This window comes from Lissotriton helveticus, chromosome 12 (assembly GCF_964261635.1).
Source record: "Lissotriton helveticus chromosome 12, aLisHel1.1, whole genome shotgun sequence".
Lineage (NCBI taxonomy): Eukaryota > Metazoa > Chordata > Amphibia > Caudata > Salamandridae > Lissotriton > Lissotriton helveticus.
The window spans coordinates 783,569,916-783,593,008 of record NC_136073.1 but is presented as its reverse complement, the minus strand read 5'-3'; the positions used below and the strand labels follow the sequence as shown (position 1 = coordinate 783,593,008).

The 23,093-nt window shown below is 45.3% G+C and overlaps 1 protein-coding gene across 7 annotated transcripts in view; it reads right to left on the bottom strand.

Moving 5' to 3' along the window:
* The window catches only part of CHTOP (chromatin target of PRMT1), a 235,431-nt gene that overhangs the window by 117,879 nt on the left and 94,459 nt on the right, over positions 1 to 23,093 (bottom strand). For all 7 annotated transcript variants that reach the window (XM_078670481.1, XM_078670483.1, XM_078670479.1 and 4 more), the window contains 3 exons: positions 7,395 to 7,476; positions 5,560 to 5,710; positions 4,713 to 4,896 (listed from right to left, as the gene is read on the bottom strand). In XM_078670481.1, the coding sequence (XP_078526607.1) occupies positions 4,713 to 4,896; positions 5,560 to 5,710; positions 7,395 to 7,459 (400 nt within the window). In that variant the 5' untranslated portion in view covers positions 7,460 to 7,476. The remainder of the gene's footprint in view (positions 1 to 4,712; positions 4,897 to 5,559; positions 5,711 to 7,394; positions 7,477 to 23,093) is intronic.

Sequence of the window (23,093 nt, the reverse complement as noted above, 5' to 3'; positions counted from 1 at the left end):
CCATACTGATGCCAGTAGTTGATTCATGAAGGTGGGCACCTCAGAGGTGCCCCCTGAAAACTTACTGGCCTCTAGCGTGCTGGATGACTGGTGTAGCGCAGACTGCCACCACAGACCGATTTCTGGCCCCCTGCAGGCAAGAGCCCACAATATGAGGCCAGAAACAATGCCAGAAACAATGCCTGCTCCTGAGAAAGGTGTTCACACCTCCTGCAGGATGGCTAGTGATTTAGCATATCCTTCTGAATCCGAATAACTGACTAACATATCCCACGCTCAAATTACTTTCATATACTAATTAACCACTAATCATTTATGGGTTCCAGAGTAGCGTGCTACTCACCCCAAAAAATATTTGATACCTCGCATGGGGTAGTAAGCGCTATATAAATACAATTACAAGACAATATCAGGGCCAGGGACTTTAAAGGCCCTGCCACCCTTGATATGCAATCTTGCTTCCCCCAGACCTGGGAGATGCCACCCCCTGTCCCAATACCCACTTGGCACCAGGACAAGCGGGAAATTAGATATGCAGGGAGGCGCTGTGCACTACCAGGCCAGTCACTGTCCCCAACGTGGGCTGCCTGATGTGACCCACGAAAGAAGGATTCCGCCATCTTGATTTTGGTGGAATTAGGAACTCTGGGACATGGTTATGCCTACTACCCACAGGAAGTGGTCATGTAGTGACCCCAAGGGTAAGTACACCATTGGCTACTCCCCTTAACGCCACTAAATTCAGTATTTAGGTGGCCCCATGATACAAGTAACTCAGATTCGACTAACTCCCAAAAAATCAGGACCAAGAACAGCCAGAGAACAAGAAAAGTGGACCAGACTTGGTGCCAAACCCAGTCTGCCTGATGCCCCGACAATTGCGAGAAGACGACCTGCAGCTGTGCACCCTCCAAAACTCTGAGAGCTGCCAGCACTTCATTGGAGTATAGGTACTACTCCCCTACATCCTACAGGCACGAACGGTAAGCTCTGGTTTACCAAACTACTGACCACCGGACTCACCTATTCATCAACTACTTAGGAGGAGGTGTTCAGTGCTCCCTGAGGTCAGCCCAGTCTCCCCAGGGAGTAACGAGAGGCTATATCCTCCAGAAGCTCTCCAGCACCAATATCCTGGGTACTGGATCCCTTGCAACAGAAAAGACTTGGCGGTTGCCCAATCAGGACACCAACCCTACAGTGACTGACCAAACGCCGAAGGACGTCAGCACCACAGAAGCCAGCCCAGAGTAGCCCGGCACCCTGAGACACCCCCCCCCGCCCCCTGAGACACCCCCCCCCCCCCCCCCCCCCAAGATTGTGCTGGGCTGCGAGTTTCACCGGACTGGTTTCCCAGTCTCTACCTGAAGTGTCTTTCTGCAAGCTCTAGGAAACCGAATGCCTCTGACTGTTGCGACCTGCCGGACCAAAGACCACTGCACACGAGCCCAGCAGCCCAAGTTCAGTCCGACAGACGGTGCAGCCCGGCTCCAGAGACCTTAAAGAACCGAGCACTCCCCCAACCCGTGCCCCCCAGGTTCAACCGAACTTGTCCTCCAGGCCCCACTTGCAGCTTCTTTTTATGGGTACCGGTCTCCACTGTCTTCAACGGGGCTCCCAAAACCTAAGAGCACCCGGGCGCCCCAGAGCCAACTGAGGTGCTCTGTTGGACCTTGACACCCTACGTACTTTAAGGACAGAAGAACTGTCCTGTAAGTCATTGACAAGTGGCCTATGCAGTAGGATTTTCTCATAAGGATTACATTACCATGTTACTCTGTAAAAACAGTAAATTGTTCTATTTCTTGTAAAGTCACTATCTCAAAAAGTACTTACCCAAGATTGAAGTTCTTGCGATAAAAAAATAATATTTTAAAAAGTGTTTTTTTCAAAATTGGTCTCTAATTTCTTCGAGTGTGCATTTCATTTATTGACACTCTGTGTTCATCAAATGCATTAACACTAACCTCTGATGAGCCTAAACTGCTAACCCACACTACCACAAAAGAGCGCGCATGGGATTATTAATATAAACCCTGTAAGCCAAGGAGGTCGTCAGGACTTTCTACATAGTGTCTTTTTGGTACACCACATAAAAAGCCAGCTTCCTACATTGGTGGATCAGTGGTGGGGTACAAGACTTTTGCATTTGCTGATCTCACTTTTGCCAATTGGCGATTCCACGAAGAAACCTACAGTTGACTTTAGAAAAAAGTTATTTTAGAATTTTTGTCCATTTTTGGTTCTTTCCAAATGTTCCAAATTTAACTGTTAGGGCCTTGTGTTAAGGGGATTTTGTTCAGGATCTCGGCCTGGCCGCTTATCTGCAACTTAAAAGCTGCCAGTTTAGGATCCTCTGTAAAAACGATAACACGAAACAGGCTCAAACCCGATAAAATAAAAAGGTCCAGGAGCTTCTTGCAGAGTTTGATGCCACTCATCTTACAGAGGACTCTGGCAGCCCTCTAAATGAGGAGGTAGTCGGTGAAAATGAGCCTGGAGACACTACTCCGGCGAGGGGTGGGCCTCCAACCTAACTAGAAAAGATGGTGAGGAAATCATGCACATCTATCTTTGAACTGTACCTGTAGTATCTGCCCCTACTGGGGGTAGGTCAGTCCACTCAGGACAGCATGAAGAGCTGGAGAAAGAGGACTTTGTGCTTGTGAGATTAGCCAAAAGAGCAGCCCTCGACGTGAAAATCCTGGCCAAAGAAAGGGAAAGCGCTTAGTTGGTTTTAGAACCCATGAGTGGTGGCAGTAAAATAAATTGGGAGAAAGAAGAAACTTTTGATCCCAAAATCCCCAAAGGGATTATCCCCTAAATAGGTTGAAAGTGATGACATCACCAAATGGTTTACTGTCTTTGAGAGGGCATGTAATATGAGGTTACGCCAGAGATACTGGGGCTCTCTACTTTGGGAGTTGTTCTCCATAAAGTGAGTGATAGATAGACTCCGGAAACTGAATGAAGCTAATCCTACAGACCTCATGGAGGATACCCTGATTGAGAGCTTACCACATAGTATAGAATTACATTCAGAGAGGCTCACAAAACCTTGAGTCAGTCCTGGGCTGATAGTTTTTCCAGTCATAACACTAGGTGGTTGGTAAAAAGGGAGTACAGTGCAAAACTATGATCTGCTTTATAATTTAATTTTAAAAGAGCATTCGTTAAGTAACTGTAGTTCTGAAAAATTGCATCAATACTTGGTGGACCTGGGTTTAGTCTCTCCTCAGGAGTTGAGAGAAGAAGGCTGACCACTGGGTCAAGACAAGGGTGCCCAATAAGTCTTATGGAGAGGGTGACCAAAAGAAAGGTGCTGCTAATCCACACCACCCGCCCGCCCCCCGCCTCCCAGGAAAGACGTGGGTCAATCTAAGGAAAAAGATAAAGAGCCTTCTAAAGGCCCATCAGGAAGGTGGGCCCAGAGACACTTCACAGTCCAAGAGTAGGTACCAGGGTAAGAACTGGGATCCCAAAAAGTCTAGGTGTTTCAATTGCAAAGCCAATGGACACCAAACTGGGGACACATGCTGCCTCAAAAAAGCTCCCTCTAGTGCATCCCCATTTACGGCTGAGGTGGTGAGTTCCCAGGTGGAATCCTTAGTGTGCCCTGACCAGGTCAAAGAGCACCCTGAATCTACCTTAATCTCAGGGGTTAGGGTGGATGTAGCTGCCTTGTATGGTCGCCCAGTCCCCGCTTGCAGCCTCCTTCTGAAACGTCACCGGAACGGGCACCTCCGACCGCCACAACCCACCGGACCATTGCACAAGAGCCAGAGACCAGTTTGACAGGCAGTGCATCCCAGCTCCAGAGACCCTAAAGAACTGTGCTTCACTTTGGATTCAACCGGACTGGTACCCCAGTTTCCACTTGCAGCTTCTTTTTACAGGTACCCTTCCCCATTGACTTCAACAGGATTACCAACACCTAAAGGACCCCTGCACCCAGAGCATACTGCGGTGACCTGTTGGTGTTGCCCTGGACCTTGGCCCCTACTTACCTTAAGTCCAGACGCACAGTTCTATAAGTCACTGGCAAGTGACTGTTTGCAATATGTTTTTCTCCATAGAATTACATGAACACATACTCTGCAAATACAGTGCATTTCCTTCTTCTTGTAAATCACTCTCTCAAAAAGTACTTACACAAGATTTAAGCTCTTGGTGTTAAAAAAATACGTGTTTTTTTTCTAAATTACTCCCACATTTCTTTTTGTGTGGGTTTAATTTTTTGACTGTTTAATCAACAAATGCTTTAACACAACCCTCTGATAAGCCTAAACTGTGCGCCCACACTACCACAAGAGAGCATTTGAGATTATACATGTAAACCCTGCAAGCCAATATGGGTCGTCTGGACTTTCTACATAGCGTACCTCTTTTTGGTACACAACATAAAAAGACAGCTTCCTACAATGAAGATAATATAAAAGCAAAGCAAACTTTTTGGCCCAGGCTAGGTCAGATACATTGAGGTGTTTCCTTTAAAAAGAACTTCATGAATAGAAAGACTGACACCATTACATATTTTACACCAAATTCTTCTGTGACTGACAATGTAGCACACCAACAATATCGGGAGTGGAGGTAATCAGTCGACCAGCCAAATAAAACACTGAAAGGCACTGAAAACCATCATGGATCAATATTTGTTGAACCTACGAGTAAAGGTTAAAAATCAGATTAAGTAACCAGATGTCACTGACCTCTGAGCGCCATTCCTCCTCTGGGCAGTCCTCGCACTCCTCGAACGCCACGCACACCTCCCCTGGCCAAGCCACGAGGTCCTAGAACGGCCCCTCTTCCTCCAATTACTCCACGTGGAAGAGCTCCTACTGGCCGTCCTAATCGTGCCTGAATGTTACTTTTACCCAGCCGCTGCTTTAAACTCTACCGGAAGAAAAACATTGGATTAACAAAAAAAAAAAAAAGGAAGGTAATTACTGCTCCAGTTCAAAACTTAATTTATATGGGTGTAAACTCAAACTGAAGACAAAAGTGGTAAACATTTCCCACTTGCCACATGATTTAATCCTTGGGTTCAAATATACAGGGATCAGAAAAAAAATTCAATCATGATCCATTAATAAAATGTGGAATTAGATAGAGGGGTCAACGCTGTCAAATAGGATTATAACCCATTAATTTCATAAGACCAACTCATGTACCAACTCTAGCTGGGATAATTTGGAAAGACCATGGACGCGGTTATTGAAATGCAGATATTCCAAAGAAACCTTTGGAATATCTGCATTTCAATAACAGCATCAATAGATGTATGAAAATGTTTTCAGTGGAATAAAAATACATACATGTGAATTAAGTTGTCTGAACACAGGTGCAGCTGATTAACTACCACCTCCTCCATACTGTGTACTTCTGCTGAATTGTGTGGCCTATGTGGGATAGTTTTGCTTATACTAGATGGCACGCAAGTTGTTGGATCCACTCCCGGCAGTGTGCTTGTTCTTTTACTGCTCTCCCTACAACTTTGCCTCACTGAGGAAAGCCAATCATCTGCTGCCATTTCCACTCAGACACACTCTCACTCACCTGTTTCAGTTTGAGAGCAGCCTGCACAGAAGGCCTGTTCTCCATCTGCTGGGCCAGTCTTCTGTTTCTGGCACTGGCTATCTGCTGCTGCTGCATGGTAGCACGAATATTCACCGGCATCGGCTGTTTGTTCTTCAGCATATTAGTAAAGCTTCAAGGTCGAACAAAATGTGGATTTAAATCAAGCTGCATTAAACACATTCAATGGCATTGAATGGCTCGAGACTGAAGTGCCACATGCCATGTCATTTATGTAAAACACCGTGGTACACTTCGATCATGCCAGACGAGCGTACGCACGCTTCGGCTACCACCAATGTGCAGGAAGAGAAACCTTTGGAATGACGTTATATGCAACAAAGCAATTTGAGGGTGAGAGAGAGAAATAAAGTACCTTTGCCAGGCTATTTTAGGTAAAATGAAGACGAACAAGCAGATATGGCAGAGCAGAAAGGGGGTTAAAAGGTTACACACAGCAAGACAACTAAGACAAACTGAATTTCAAAAACTTCCCAACTCCTCACAAGAAAACGGCGTGGTAAAACTCATAATTTAGAATTGGTGATTACAGATGTTTCCTGGGGTTTGCCAGTCTAACAATAACTGGAAATGTAGTATGTTCTGGTAGTCCTTGTGCAAAAACAGCCTTTTTGGAAAGCGTCTGCAGCAAGACTTTTACTGCAGCAGCATTTAAGAGAATTATGATCAGTACCCAATTCTTCAACAATGTTCCGATTCTGGCTTCTCTGCCATATATGAACATCCCCAGTTGTTGTGTTCCTCTCTCCTATACTAAACATCAGGGATTGGGCACAATGAATGTCAAATGAGGATTCAACAACTCATCGGAATGCCCCCATAAAATGAAAGGATTAATAAACTACTGAGTATTGCAGCCACCAGGGAAAAATAATGCATTATATATGAAAACCTCAAAAATATGTCAAAGTACAAAACGTTTAAAGTACGTTTTCAGGTTGCCAATTTAGAAACAAAGTCAAAACCTTTAAACAGAGCGAGTCGCCATTCCATGCGACATACCTTGCCAGGAGTATGGAGTTCAATTCCTAAAAGATGTATGAAAATCATATTTGGATACTACTAATAGATGCAAACCCCATGACTCTCTGAACTACCAACACTGGCCAACGATAACCTACAATGAAGTGAGTCACCACTCAGCAAGCATTCAATACAATATGCACATTCATGACAAATTATTAGTCAACCAAAATTATATTAACACAAGCAAAAACATAAGGAAATCATAGAAAGGAAACACTTGATTGGGTGGGGTAAATCAGATTGGCAGAGAATACAAAAGGGATGGGTATAAGCAATGGAAATGAGGAGGATACAAGAAAGCAAAGCATTTGCCTCTTACAAAGCCCCAGAACTGAGTTAAAGGGCCTTCGGGCTGGTTTGGGCTCTACATCATGCCTCTTACAGACGAGACCACACAAGAGTGTGTCAGCCTTGGACAGAGCAGGAAGCCCTAAACAGCACAGGGTAACATGCTACCCAGGCTGCAGCTGTAAATCTATCAATATAAAACATGTGGAAGAAAAAAAAAAAAAAAAGGAGGGTGTGAGGCTTTCCTTTCAAGACACATCCCACCACATTAATTTTTCAAATACCGTATTAAAGGTTACTGATAACATCCATCCATATAAATGCCCCTTTAATGCTCCTGTGTCCCACGCCTGCTGTGACGGACAGGGATATGCCATCTGCTTGCATTTAGTTAGATTAATGCAGGGCATAGTTGTTCAGACACCAAGAATGCAAATGTGAATTTGGTATTTATGAGCTGAAGTTGCTTTTGGCTTCCTCACCGCTCGTTGAGTGACATCTTGGTGGTGCTTTTTAGCACTACTTTGGAAGCAGAAGGGGCTGCCATCTCAGGAACTGGAAACCCTAAAAGAAGAAATTACATTTAGTCAACTGAATCAGACTACCGTAGTAAACTATCACATTCAATTACCAACTGCTGACAAGAAACTCTGCACTTAGATAGTGGGTTAGTTATAACAGCCTGCCAGTCGATATACTACGAAAAAGTCACAAGACTGGAGGGACGAAATATATTAAGTCTAAACCTTAAACAGCACTTTCAGTACTAACATTTGCGATCGGTAAGCAGTTTATAGTATATAAAGTTAAGTCGGCAGCTTACTTTACTAGCAACTAAACATTAAAACAAAGGTACACATAACTTCGATGATATGGGTCAGGTTTTGATAGTGCTGGTTTTATTAGACATAACTGGATATTTTACGTGCTGCATGACATAATACAGGTAGACAGGCAAATAATATCCAAAAGATTACTGATGTTAAAAAGAATGGTAGTGAAAGTGTTGCGGCGGAGCATACTGCATGCTATCACATTGAGGAAGATACATAGAATGTGAGCAGAGCCTAGTCTCACCAACAGTTTTTACTCGGGTATAGTTTATTGAATTTTCAAAAACATTACAGTATGATTGCAGTTAGAAAAAAATAAATAAAGTACTTCATTAGATAGTTACATAGCGGTAGCAGTACACTTAAGATCAAATACAAGTATTACAATACAATAGTCCAAGACTCCTGGAAGGGAGAGGGTTTAAGATATACATGTGTAGTCTTATTAAGAAGCTTAGGAGAGCCTAAGGAGGGGCCCTTGCTCTGCAGTCTTTTGATGATGTGTGTCTATTTGAAGAGGGAGACTACTGAATATACAAAAAAAAATAGGGTGAAGGAAAAGGTGGAAGAAGAAGATTATAGTGTCCCCAGTCAGTGTCTCATGTCCGTGAAAGTGTAAGAAATAAAAAGGGGAAAGCATTGCTTGCTGCGAGAGCGTGTGCCAGCAGACCCCTAAGGGGGCAGGGAGGAAGGCTTTTCATTACCCCGATGTATCAAACAGGAGAAGTGCACGCAGTCTGGGATTCTGGAAGCACAAACATTCTAAGCGGGACATATATTCAATAAGAGATTCCTACGCCTCTGGACACCTCTTATCAGTGAGGGACAGTTTGTGTGTCATCTGCTCCAATGTAATGGTGCGCCAGAGTTGTGTGAACCACTATGCTGCTGAGGGGGGCGGCCAGGCTCAGGCTATGAGCAGTGTTGCCGCACTGGTCATGTGGCGAAGAAGTGTGACCTTATAGGATGCTTTGTGCTGGGAGACGCTTCTATGCGTCCATGTGATTTCTTGCCTGGAGCACATTTCAATCTTTAAGAATGACAGGGAGGAGGTGCGACTGTTGCAGGACATCATATGTCTTAGAGACCAATTATTGAATGCCTTCAAAATTGCGGACAAGTTGTTCAAAGAGGGTAAGGGGGCAGGTGGTGGCTTCTGCGTTAGAGGGCTGGAGGGCCCAGTGTCGGAGCTGGAAATATAGATAACCAGCAGGTTCAGGGAAACTGAATTCTTTTCTACACTGGTTTGTCTGGCCCTGGAAGAGATCCTGCAAAAGTCTACACTCACCCATAACCCAATCCGGAAAGGATATCCGGGGTAGAGCAGGAGAGAAGTTGGGGTTACCTGCAATTGGAGCGTTTGGGGACAGGATTGTGGTCAGCCCCCTTCTGATAGCAAGTCTATCCATAGCAAGTCTATCCCATATCTCCAGCAGTGTGCGTGTCGGTATGACATTGCAGACACTGCAAGGGTAGGATTGCCTGGACAACCAAGCAAAGTCCTCGAGCAGCTGACATTTGACCGCCGTATCCATGTGCACCCAGTCTCTCGCACCACCCACTCAGAAGTGTAGCGTAGATTAACAGTCCAGTAATACTCCTGGAGTATGGGACAGGCAAGTCCACCTCAGCTACTTAGGAGCATAAGAAGTGCAGCGGAGATGCATGGGCACTTCCCTTTCCATATGAAGGAGCAATGGTCTGCCTGTACTAGTTTAATGTCTTCAGAGGGTAGGAAGTTGGGCAAGGACTGAAATAGCTAAAGAAGCCGGGGAAGAACATTTGTTTTTACCACACTGATGCAGCCTAAACAGATGTGAAGTGTTCTCCAAAGCCAAAGGTCCTCCAGGATTGCCTTCCGGTAGTGTGGCCAATCCACCAGCGTCCCGATGGCTAAAGAGTTTGTGGCCGTGAGGCCTAGGTACTGTACAAAGTTGTGTAGTGTGTTTATCTAGGCCGAGTATTTGGCATCTTTATCTAACTTGTGACGGACGGCTGCTCGTTATCCAGTGTTTTAAAAAATGTCCTTCCTGACTCGTTATCAGACGTCTGGGATACACTTCTGACCCCGTGGATTTTATCTTTTGGGAGGCTTTCCCCAGCCCGGTGGTCACTTCTCTTGGGGACCGATTCTCGCTCGACCAACTAAATATTCAGGCAGCACGTTTCCTTACTACTGTGAGCCATTAACTGCTCTAACGTCTGAATTTACTAGACCTGGTTTCCATTACTCGTGCCATTCTTCATTATATTGGATATGAATTCAGATTACTCCTCTGAAGTAGGACTGTACCCCCGCATGACCATTATTTTGGAGTATTAACCCAGTATATATATATTCAGAACAAGAAATACATACATGGAATCAATTATGTATTTGCGCCCTGACGAAGGAGTCTAGGACAAAAATTCCTTTCCGAAACGCGCTTCGGCGCCTCTTTGTGTTCTTTCTATGTTTCTGTACTGTATACTGATATGAATTGTTATTTGGAGTTTTTTTATGGTTTTGTATTATAAATTGATATGAATCTCTATTTTTTGTTTATATTTTGAACATTGTCAGTTGTGAGCTGGTGATTGTGGTGAAACTGGTTGTTCGGATGAAATGTATGAGTGGTTTTGACTGACTGGGTATGTCTGCCTGTATATTTGGATTTGTGTGGGGTTTCCTTCTGTGTGTATATATAATATAAATATGTATATATAGAACAATTGCAGTATTGTGTGGTCACGAGTATGAGCTTCAGTTGCTATTATGTTCTAAAAAATATCAGAAAATGTGTAAATAAAATTTGACAATATTTTTTGAATAAGTTCTGTGTGTGGGACAATGTTGTTTTTCATGTGAATATTGGATGCACTTCCAAGTTTAAAGTATTCCTAAGTGAGGGGCCTGTTTTTGCTGGTGTGTTTATCTAGGTACCTGAATCGATATTCCTATTCTTTGCCCTTGTCCGGTTATAAATCAATAATATCCCTACAACGGCTTAGAAACCCTTTTCATAATTCAGTCATAGCGCATGCTGTCACATTAAGCAAGCCTATTCCTCCAGCCCCCTAGAAAGCACACCGAGTTCTTAAACAAATCCAAGCCTCCAGCAACCTGGGAAATCCCCGCTGCTTTGTTTTGATTTCGTCCAAGAACTCCTGTAAAGCACTGTAAGAACGACCAGTTCTTAGTGACATCTTTATTGACGTCTTATGTCCAGCCTTACGTCAAACCCGGCACCTTTCAGGTATAAATATACCAACGTTGCCTCAAGCAAACACACGGTGGTAATCCTGGAGCAGTGCAGCTATCTACTTCCGAAGAGCCCAGCTGATGCGAGAGCCCACGGACGCTGCCCCTCCCTTTTGACGCGCTGAGAAAGACGCTGTCTTTTCTCCTGCCGAGAAATCCAGCCTCCGGCGTTTCCAGCTTACCCTTGCGGGTGACTGGGATACCGAGTCCTGAGAGAGAGATACCAGCCCTCCTGCCTTCTAATACCCAGGTACTGAACTGACTAAACCCTTACAGAGAATTCTTGAGTCAGATTCTTGGCAAAACAAACTTAACTTAAACTGCTACTTACATACTCCCTCCCACGTATTAGGCGTAGGCGTAGTTAGAAGCACCAGTTGAGTACGATTAGTCAATGTATATATGTATGTATCTATTTTATCCATTTTTAAAGTATCATATGGCTAAGAAACCATATCAATGCTTTTACAGTATTATTTCATAATCCTGCTTTTACTGTATGCACTTTACTTAACTATAAGTATTGCAATTGTAGCAATTCATTTCTCTTGTATGAGGAAAGAGACTGCTCAATAAATAACAGCTTTTATTGAAAACGCCAGTCTCTCTTTTTCTCTGCAATCTGGTGAAACTAAGTACGCACCTTTGACTGAGTGAAATAGCTGTCTTTTGTTTTCACACGACTCTAGAGATATACTCTTATTCAGGGAGAGCAAAGTTGTCATGTTTTATGGTTGTCAGAAACTAAATCCCTTCTTGTCTATCCAGGGAGGTTAAACTCCTCCTCGCTTATTCGAGAAAGTTTCTAGTGAACTCTGAGCTAGCTGGCAAAAACTTAAGTCTAATATCGTCAGTAGAGACCTAGTTAACCTCAGTCCTACGTCTACACTGCTGAAGATATTATTCCAATGCGCAGAGCCTATTGGGACTATAGGAACTACACTACAGTTGCAGGTCCTCTGAAAGGTGGAGCACGCTACAGCAAGGAGAATGTTGCAAGCATATAATAGAACTTAATGATTCTGTCCCCCAAAGGTAACAGCCTAGATATCAGCTAAGTGTTGCAGGTGGATGGCAAGCAGATCTACCACAAGGGCAAATAGAAGTGGGGGGATCGGGGGCAACATTGTCAGGTCCTACAGGACAGAGGGAAAGTGTTAGTCTGGCCACTGATGTTGATGGAAGTGGCAGGTATCAAGTATGAGGCCATGATCTTGCAAACCATGACAGGGCCTCATCCTACTTTCTGGAGGACCACTTTTAAGAAAACCCAGCTCACCCTGGCAAAAGCCTTTTCGGCATCAAGGGAAAAGGAAAAGTGCGGGGATGGTGTTGTTGGACCTTTTTGACTAGTGGTGTAAGGTGTCGAATGTGGTCAGATCCCTGTCAATGTTGTGTAAAGCCCACCTAATCTGGGTCTATTATCTCTGGAAGAAGGTTTACGAGAAATCAGGTGGAGAGTTAATTGCAAAGTATTCTGTGATAGAATCTTGTATCGCTGCCTTGTCAACAGGGTCCCTCAAGAGTTGAGTGGGAGGCACCAGCGCGCGGTGTCCATGTAAGAATAACATGCGAGCGATCCGGGATGGAAATATAAGATATCTGCGCAGAGGTGAGGGTATTCAGTGAAGGGGGCGGGGGTGACAACCCAGTTGTCAATGTAGGAGTAAGATAAGAGCACATGTGAACAGAAAGAATAACCTTGTGCGTCTGGGAGTAGATAATCGCCAGACGTCGACTAGGCCTGCATCTTTGAGCCAAGTATCCCGGACATTGCTCCTGTGCCCTGTATATGTGTTGTATTACTATCAAGAGCGGGCCTCAAACCAAGTTAAAATCTCCCTCCCCCCCAATAATATCACCCTTAGTTGTTCCGAGTGTGTGTGACGTATGAATGCATTTTGCACCTAGTTTGAATTGTAGAGGTTGAAAAGCTTTAGGGTGTCTTTACCCCTCTCCATAGTCAAAAGTGAGGAATCTCCCACCTGGATCTCTGGTCAATTTAATAACTTTTGTGTAGTAGCCCCTCTAACAGAGTATGGCAACTCCCAGGGTTTTGAAGTCAGTGTACGCCCAGTGATGGTACGGATACTTAGGGTGAGCCATACAGTGGCAATCAGAGTGAAACAAGTGGGTCTCCTGCAAGAGGATAATGTCGGGTTTGCGCTGCATGAGTTAACGCCAGACCTGGTGCGGTTTGCTAGGAAAGTTAAGCGCACGTAAGTAAAAGGAGAGCAGTTGCAAGTCATGTGTGGTGGTCATGTAAGAGATTAAACGCACTGCACGCCTGTCGATAACCGGAGAGCCATCTGCGGTGCAGGGTTGGTGGAGAGAAGTTCCCCTGTGCCTCCTAAATATCGTAATGGTCACAGCAGAAGTGAAGAGCCCTAGTGGGAAAGGGGAGAGTGTAGGGATATGCAGGGAGAAACTAAGGGGGCCAACAGGGTGAATGTAGGGATAGGCAGGGAGAAACTAAGGGGGCCAACAGGGCACAACCTTGTGAACCACTACATAAAGGGTGAGGGGAGAATTACCAGACCCTATCGAGGTGTCACCCTCGACGGAGGAGAGCTTGTGAAGGGGGGGGGGGCGAGAGGCCAGGAGCAAAGCTGGTAAGCTGATCCTATGGTAGACAAAAAGATAAATGTAATAGTCAATAAACAACCAGAGTTCGAACTCCAAGCCCTGAGCCATGCTAGGTGAGCCGTTGTTAGGTGGGTCAGAGAATAGCACAAACAGTTCAAGAGAGGGTCCTAGATGTGTTCACCGTAGATGGTCTTCGTCTGAGGAATGAGCATGTTCTGTCTTCCTCTTTTGGAGGTGCACAATAATGTTCAATTTCGTCATGTCTGGGTCTTGTGCAGCCTTGTTGTTGTGGCCACGGTTGTGTCACTGAACTGTGTGCCACATGGGTCGCCAGGAGTTTGGGCACATAGAATGAGGAGGCAATTTGTCCCTGCTAGAGGAGTCGCCTGGAAGGCGGCGGACCGGTCTGGCCTCCGCAAGTGAACCAAATATATGCTGTTTGCCATTCCAGGCGAACAGCAGGCCAAAGGGATGGGCCCATTGATATTAGATTCCCTGGGCAAGTAGATGTTCAGTCACCGGCCTGTACAGCAGTTACAAATAGTTTGCACTACCTGCCAAGATGGAGGACCCTGATGGCCAGAAGACAAGTCAGTCCCGCTGGTTGCCTTCTTGGAAGATGACCGGGCCCCAGTCCACAGCACTTCACACACAGAGAGCAAGGACCGGGTGAAGCCCCAGGTAGAGACAGCTCGTTACCGCACCCTGGAGCACAGGCAGCTCTCTGCAGTGGTATGTTAAATAGGAGGAGAGAGAGGGCGGAAAGAAGGCGCGCAACCCTGTAGATGGTCCCCAGTCGCTCTAGGCCCTTACCCTACAGACACACCAGTCTGCAATACATCGGGGTAAGGTGGCGCAGTCGCTTTCTTTAGTGGCCACCTCTTCAGTGGCAGGAGCAGCCGCAGCTCAGCGATCTAGCGTGACAAGGGAATCCAAATGTGTCCGTAGGCAATGTGTAGTAGCTGCCTCACTGTGGCGCTCGACGTGGTCCTGATCGCCTCTCACCTAGCACTGCATCCAGGAGCAGGCTAGACCAAAATGGTGCTGATGGTCTGTGCAATCGCAGGCATGTCTGCTACTTCGCTGTTCAGGAGACTCAAGGGACACAACCTATGTCCCAGAAGCTGGTTTGCCCAGGAGTCGTTCCGGCACATCTGAGCAGAAATTCAGGGCAAATACGAGGCTTTAAGATGTTTTAGGGCCAGTGGGCTGTAGGAGCTCTGAACCTCCACGTCCTGTACCAATCCCGGTCAAGCCACACACCCTCACTGACCTTTTTAAACATCAACCATGAAAAGATGTACATGTAAATGTTGAGGAATGCAAATTTATAATGGAGGTGTTTTCAACTGAGCAAATTGTGCTTTTTATGGGACTCTACAAGAAGAACGGAAAGAGAAATCAGTTTGTTATCAAACATTTCCGTAACCTATTAAAATCGATGGTGGGGAGTCAAATCAATAATGTGGTATGTCATTGCGTACCAGGTGTAGATTGGACTTGATGGGAAAACAACATGGTTAAGCACTTTACAATAATGTATTTGTTTAGGAAACCATGCAGTGAACTATTACATTGACTTCCTTCCTCCATCATTAGTACCAAATTTTTTAATTCAAATTTATTGCTATATTGTGCAACAAAGTACCTTTGAGTACAATAATGAAAAACCTTTGCAGATGTAATGAAGTTGGGTTAGTAGGGGGGAGGTGGCGGATGTAGTCAAAGGAGGGAAATATTCTATGTGTTTCAAAGAGTTGTTCTTGGCGGTAGCAGAGCTGAGTTCAAAGTACATTCCAGGCTTTTATGGGGCTAGTGTGCTTGGTCCTCAGCAAAATCCAGCAGGCTTTGTAGCTGGTTTTACGGTCATTTTACATGTGAAATCCATTTGCCACAACTTTGGGGATTTCTTTGGTTATTATTTTTAGCGATCATTTATCTGCTTTCAGTTTCACCCATTTCTTTTTGTGGGGAAGAACAACAACACTTGGGGGTGGTTGTTTGTCTATTTAGCACACTTCAAGTGCTACTCGTTGTCTGTCCCTTAATTCTTTATTCTTCGATGGTGGCCATCTAGTGTTGTCTTATTTATCATAGGTTTAAGACCGAGACTGACAGCAGCTGGTGTTTTGGTCGATACTTTCCCTAGTGGGAACAGCATAATCTCTTATTTTGAATGCCAGAGTCCTTGCACAATTTCCATGCATTCCTCTTCTGCGCGGTCTTTGCGGTGTCCTTTGTACCAGCAAATAGTAAGAGTCATGGTTTGCCTACTAATGTACCCATGTTGAATTCAGTCTCTTCAGTTCCAGCCACATCTGCATTTTTGTAATTCAATTTATATAGTGCTTACTACCCCCAACAAGAGGCTGAAGCATTTTTTGGGAGATTAACATGCTACTCCGGAACACAAAAAAGTATTATTGGTGAATTAGTATAGGTAAATATTAAGGGGTCGATTAGGATCGCGGACGGACTTGAGTCCGTCCGCGACCCCTGAGGAGGAGGGAACGTCCGCATGGGCTGCGGCGTTCCCTCCGATCAAATTAGGATGTGACCGCCAGTGTGGCGGTCACATCCTCCATCTCTAACATTGCGGCGGGTGCAGCTTCAAGCTGCATCCGCCGCAATGTAAAAAATCCATGCACAGCATTTGCGTGCACAAAGCGGCAGGCACCGCGCGGTGCCTGCTGCATTGTGCACGCAAATGCAGGGGGGTACCATAGGTACCCCCCATGTGCACCCCCCACCCCACCTTCACCCAGGGGGCCCGCAACGGGCCCCCGAAGTGAAGGTCCGTATGCTTTTCCACGGCGGTAAAGTCGCCGCGGAAAAGCATATATTTTCAGACATCCTAATATGCCTGGCGGTGTCTGATAGACACCGCCAGACATGTTAGTGCTTTTCCGCCGCGGTCGCCTTCCGACCGCGGCGGAAAAGCGGCGGACAGATTATCAGACCCACCAGCCATCCTAATTTGGCGGTGGGTCTTTGGAGTCTCCGCCGCGGTTTTTCCGCATCCTCCAGGCCGGCGGACACTTCCGCCGGCCCGGAGGATGCGGAAAAACCGCCATCCTAATCGACCCCTAAATGAATTTGAGCGGGCACATATGAGTTGGTTAGTTGTATTGAAAAGGAAAGTGGAGGGAATAGAAGAGGGAAGGGTCTAGAGAGTGTTTATTTGGAGATCAAAGCAATAGGAGGAGGTATGGGAAGAGTAAAGGAGAGATGGAGAAGTAAAATCTCTAGAAGCAGATTATGGAGAGAGGAAGTATCAGATGAGTCTAGGAAAGGTTTAGAAAGCTGTGTTGGGAGATCTGAATAGTAAAAGAGGTTTGAGATGATGCAAGGAGGGAAGTGTCTAGAAAGTTATTTTGGTGATCATAGTAGGAGAATGGGATTTGGAACAACACAGAGTGGAGGTATAGGATATATTGAGAGAGATATAGTGCAAGATATATGGTAGTGCATTGGAGATGCTGAATTAGAAGTAAAGTAATAAATATAAAGATGGACAAAACTCCAACTTCCACAGAGACCTCCATGGTAAAAGGCACGGACTCGAGGTAGTCAAGGTTTGCCAAACTTTTTTTTTCTCAGGTCCTCCCTCAACCCCCGAGATAAGAGACGCACGTTTCGGCTTGCTGGAAGCCTTTATCAATATAAAGATAAATAAGTACATGGAAGGTAAATATGTATGACGAAGGTATTAGATCTAGATTTAAGTTATATTTAATAAACTCAGACTTTCATGTGTTGCTGTACTTTAAGTGAAATTTGTGGGGGGGTTTTAAATTGTCTTTTTGTCCCTTAACTATCTACAGTTGCTTCACTATTGAATTATTTAAGATAAGTGTACTTATTTATGCAGTGACCTATATACATATTAAACAAAATATTAAGTAGCATGTACATTTGTTAAGCAGTCCTAGCGAATATCTACATTTATAAACAATTATTTCACCCATTTATTCATAAGTATAGACATATCGATACATATAATCCAAATAAATGCTTATATACACTAGGATTTGCTATACATTTATGTTTCAGTATGTTGGTTATGTGGGGGAAGAGCCAACTCGAGTAGTCTTTGAAGACAAGATAACTATTTGTGGATCTTATGTTTGGGAGTAAAGAGTTACACATTTTGGCTGCTTGAACCGAGAAGCATGTGCCACCAATGTTTTTTTTTTCTTGTATGGCGGGATCTTGAGGAGAGGTGCCAATCTAGAGCAGAGGTTCCTTGGCTGAATGTAATGGGTGATTTCCCAATGAAGAGAGGCCCTGTTCATTGTATCGTTTTGTGGGTGATCAAAAGCTGCATGAATGTGGCTCTTCTGGCAACCAATAACCAATGTAGGGCCTTCAAGGAAGGGGATATGCTGGCTTGTGGATTTAAGTTTAGGAGTAGTCTGGCACCAGAGTTCTAAATCCATTGTAGTCTTTTCATAGTGGTTAAAGATGATCCGTGTTAGAGGCTATTGGTGTAATCAAGTTTAGACAGTACAAGAGAGATGGTAGCCTGGACCTTGTGTGGAATTCCCAGGTGGGGGTGGAGATGTGTTGCAGGCTTTTTACAGTAATGAAACTTGACCCTGCTAATTTGTCCACTTTGGCATTAACTGATAGTTTGGAGTCCATGGCAATTCCAAGGTTTCTTACGCCCATAGATACTTAAGGCGGTGTTTCCCAATTCGTCAGGCCAGGTGGCGAGTGGGTTATACTTTTTCTAACCACCACATGTGAGCATTTCAGTTTTGGAAGCATTCAATTTGAGATGGCTCCATCTGAGGCAACTGAACACTTGAGATTCTAATGTCTTTGGGGCTTTCCAGTTTAGTGAGTAATTGTGTGTAGGGAGTAATTGTGTCTCATCTGCTGAGTTATAACACACGAGGTGAAAATCATTGATCGGTGCCAGCAATGACTTCATGTAGATGCTGTAAAGCACGGGTGAGATGATAGAGCCTTGAGGGACGCCTGCTTTTCTGAAGTAAGGTTTGGATGAGAAAGATGGGGGGGGGGGGGGGGGGAGTGGATGACATTTGTTATAGTTTGAAGGCAGGGTGTGATCCACTTGAGAACAGTCCTCTCTTATGCCAGCTTCGTAGTCTTTGCATTAGAGGGTCATGGTCAACTGTACCAGGGGCAGCTGAGATGTTCCAAGAGAAGTAGTGCAGCAACCCAGTTACCGTCAACTGTGTACTTAAGGTCATCTCAGATGTCAATGAGGACCAATTCTGCGGCTCTGCTTAGACGGAACCCTGTTTGGAAGTCTGAAAATATGGAATTATCTTCAAAGAACCGAGACATGGGTGAATGCTGCTTTATCAATTTGCCCAGGAAAGGCCCATTTGTAATTGGTCTGTAGTTGTCTGGGTCAAGTGGGTTCAGATTTGTTTTCTTTGGTAATGAGCGTCTGTGGCAGCAGAGGCAGTTAGAAGAAATTTCTTGAAGGTTTGTTGTGGACATGGGCCAGAAGGGCTGCTGGCAGGTCTACTTGCTTTGACCATATCCATGAATTCACTGTGTGATACTTGTTGGAAGGAATGCAGAGGCTGGGTTAGACTACTCTTGGAGGTTTGTTTAGAAAAGGGTCAGTTCTGGTGATTTTCCTTTGTTTTAAATAGGAGTCAAATGTGTCTGCTTTGATTGTGTAATGATTTGCCAGTTTGCCCGTGAATACTTGAGTAATGGGATGAATTCCTTCTAGATAATTTGGTTTTCAAAATTCAGTGAGAATTTTATAGAATTCTTTATTTGCACATTTAGCATTTTGAATCCTGTCTGAATAATACCTGTATTTAATTTCGGACTTGTGTAATCTGTTAAGTTTCTGTAGGTCAAGTTTGTCTTGATTGGGAATTGTTTTGAGCCAGGTGTACTGCAGCTTTCCAATTTGCTGTTTTATCTATTTTAGCTCTGTAATTCTCCATGGTGCCTGATTTCTTTTGTGATGTTTTGTTGTCCTTAGTGATATTAAGAGATCAAAATCTTTCTGCAGTCACTCAGTTTTTTAATGGAAATTATTGTGCCTAGATCTGTACTGGATGTTAGTTGTGTTTTTAAGTGTTCAAAATTAAGTTTATTCAAACAGTCGATAGGTGGATGCATAAAAGGTGGTTTTAGGTGGGCTGCTTTGTGTGGTTTTATGTTGGAAAGCAAGAAAATGGTGGTCCGACCATTTGAGACTGGAGTTATCGTTTGAAGGGTAACTAGTTCTGTATTAACAAACAGGATATCTAGGATGTATCCAGAGATGTGTGTGGATTTGCGGATTAGCTGATGTAGGTTCAGTGTGTCTAGGGCAGACAGTGATGATTGTTTTCGGACAGGGCATATTGGGTTTGTTGAACCATATGTTTAGGTCACCAAGAATGCATAGGTTGGAGTGTATCGTCATTAGGGTTGAAACGGTCTGGGAAAGTTGCACTGCTAGGCAGAGGTCTGAAAAGGAGTAGGAAGTTAGAGGGAAGACGGTGAAGGGATGCATCTGGTAAGGAGAGCCTCACAGCCTTATATGGCGAATTTGTTAGCTTTAGTGATATTTTTGTGTTTGCTTTTATACAAGAGCTAGGCCAGCTCCTCTTTTGCCTATACGATTTTGTGCAATAGTTTGATAGCTTAGAGGAGCAGCTTTATCCAACACTAGCAGCCCGTCCCGATGTTGTCCGGGAGCAATTAGGCTTCAGAACCCCCGCCTGCACGTAGAAAAAGGGATCGGTTAGGCTCTGGGTGTATTTAAACCTTTTCTTTCAGACCATGATTTGGGTTTGCATAAGAGCCCACTTTTCCGCCTCCTGGTCACCTTTTTAGATGCTAGGGCAGCATTCTTTCGACTTCTGTAGACACATCTGCATCATATCCACTCTTGTTAGTTTGCTCACTGACTTTCTGACTGTGCTGAAGGATGATCGTACTGCAAAAGCCGCTATTTGGTTCTCTCTATGCATACCAGCCCTCTCAAGCCTTCTGCCATATCCCTTGCCCTCCAGCTGGCTGTATACATCATACCTGTTCCCTTCCCACGCGGCATCTACTACACCTTGTCACAGTACCCCTTCCCACGCGGCATCTACTACACCTTGTCACCTGTTCCCTTCCCACGCAGCATCTACACCACCTTGTCACAGCACCCCTTCCCGTGCGCTCGGTCGTTGTACCTCAATACCTGATCCCTGGCCGCCTCAGCATCACGTCACTCCGCCCCTTTCCTAGCGCTGTTGCCTTGTGACTATCACACAAGTGAGTGACCCCTTTCCTGACCCTCTCTGCTTCTCGCCACACGTTTCTCGTTTATCGGGTCCCCCTTTCTTCGCCTCTCGGTTGCTCCAATCACGTCTCACCAGTCCTCCAGTCTCCGCTCTTTGCAATCAATGCTCGGACGTCAGCGTCGGTTGCTCCAATCACGTCTCACCAGTCTTCCAGTCTCCGCTCTTTGCAATCAATGCTCGGACGTCAGCGTACGCCGCTCCTCCCCTCGCTCCTGATGTCATGACGCACCTCGCGGCCGGCGCTACTTTCAAGGGACTACTTTTTTTATGGTAATTTTTTTTAATTACGTTTCTTTTTATATAGCCTATGTCCATCTCCTGGACCTCCCCTTTCCAACGCTGTATTGGGTGTTGCGATTGGTGGTGTACTTTTTGAGTTTACCTGGCTCAAAGGACACAGTTCTCTCTTTATAATAGTAGTATAGATTGGAGCCATGTCATCTTCCAACCATGATTCAGTTATGAAGAGTAAATCAGGTTGTGCGTCAGTGAGGTCATAGATGTGATGCTTGTTTTAGAGAGTGATCGAGCATTAATTAGTTGGCTGTTTGAGTATTTTGGTGATGATGGAACTTTGTATTGTAGAAGAGTGAGCAGTATTTTGTAGACATGTAGCAGGTGTGTCCTTAGTGCTGGTATTAGCTGTATGAGGATAGCAACAGTGTAAATTTCATGTATCGTATTCCTCGTTCAGCAGGCTCAGAAGGCAGTTTGACAGTTCCACGTGTGTAGATGGTGGTTAAGAGTGAGTTGGTGAGAAGAAAAAATAAAATCGCTATATGTGGACGACGTCCTTTTTTATATCACTCATCCTGTCACCACAATTCCGGCGTTGTTCACTGCACTGGGACGTTATGGCGCCCATGCAGGCTTTATCAGATAAATTGGCATAAGTCAATTTTATATGATCCCCAAGGGGGGGGGGGGGGGCGAGGAGGACAGGTCCTATTTGCCTGGGGCGCCGAGAACTACGGACGAGAGTTTTGTGTACCTGGGGGCGTACATGACCCTGGATAGAAGTCTCTCATATAAAAATGAATGCTTCCCGCTTCCTCATCAGGTTTTCACCGATATAAACGCAGAGTTGAGATCCCTGCTGTGGCTGGGGAAACATTCTAGGATTGCACTGGGAACTCTTCAAAGGAACCAGTATAATGGTGGGATCGCCCTGCCAAACATCGAAGCCTATTACTGGGCGGAACACCTCACCCCCATAAATGAATGGTTGCATGCCCTGGCAGTGCATCCCACGTACTGCCTAGAGAGGAGAACTATGGTGCGGCGCACCTGATATATATATATATATATATACACACAAGGAGAAGGAACAACTGCACCCAGCTACTAGGGTTACTCTAGGGATATTGGAGAGGGCGACTAGGGCAATAGGCTGGACGCATACACAGACGAAACAGACCCCAATATGGCATTGCACTTGGCTGAAGGAGCTGCACAAGCTGCGTGGGTTCAAGAGATGGGATGACATCGGTATCGCCGAACTGGGAGACCTGATGAAGAGGGGGGAACTAAAGTACTTCCAGGTCCTGAGGGCGGAATTTGGGCTGCACCACACACAGTATTTTAGATATGCGCAGCTGCGACATGTGTTGCGGAGGTGGTGCTGGTGGGGCCCTTACCAGAGTATGCACCGCTGGAGGGGCGACTGTTGCAGGAACACATCCCGTGTAAGGCAGTTTCCCTGACCTACAAAACATTGATCAATAATATACCGGATGGGCTGGTAAAGCTCAGAGAATCGTGGGAGCAAGATGTGGGGGAGATGGATACGATGGATTGGGAGACTGCCCTGATGCACCCGAGGGAAGTAGCCATCAAGTCCCGCCTGCGGCTTATCCAGTATAAAATCTTGCACAGGGTGTATTATGATAGGGTACGTTTACACCACATGGGGAGGGCTAGCGACACACAGTGCCTCAGATATGGTCAGGAGAGGGGGTATTTTTACCACACTGTCTGGTTGTGCCCAGTCATACAGACGTATTGGGCGGAGGTCATGAGGGAGTTGGGGGAGATCCTGGAAGTCACCCTACTGCCAGATCCTAAATTGGTGCTGCTAGGCATAACAAATGATATTGTCCTGAGCCGCCCCCTCATGATCTGCATAGTTCTGGCTCTGGTGGTAGCTAAGAGAATGTGGCGTGGGGGGCCTCTACCCCGCCAAGGTTGGATGAGAGGAGGAGGGGCATGGACCTATACATGGAGAGAGAGGGTACGTACAAGGCA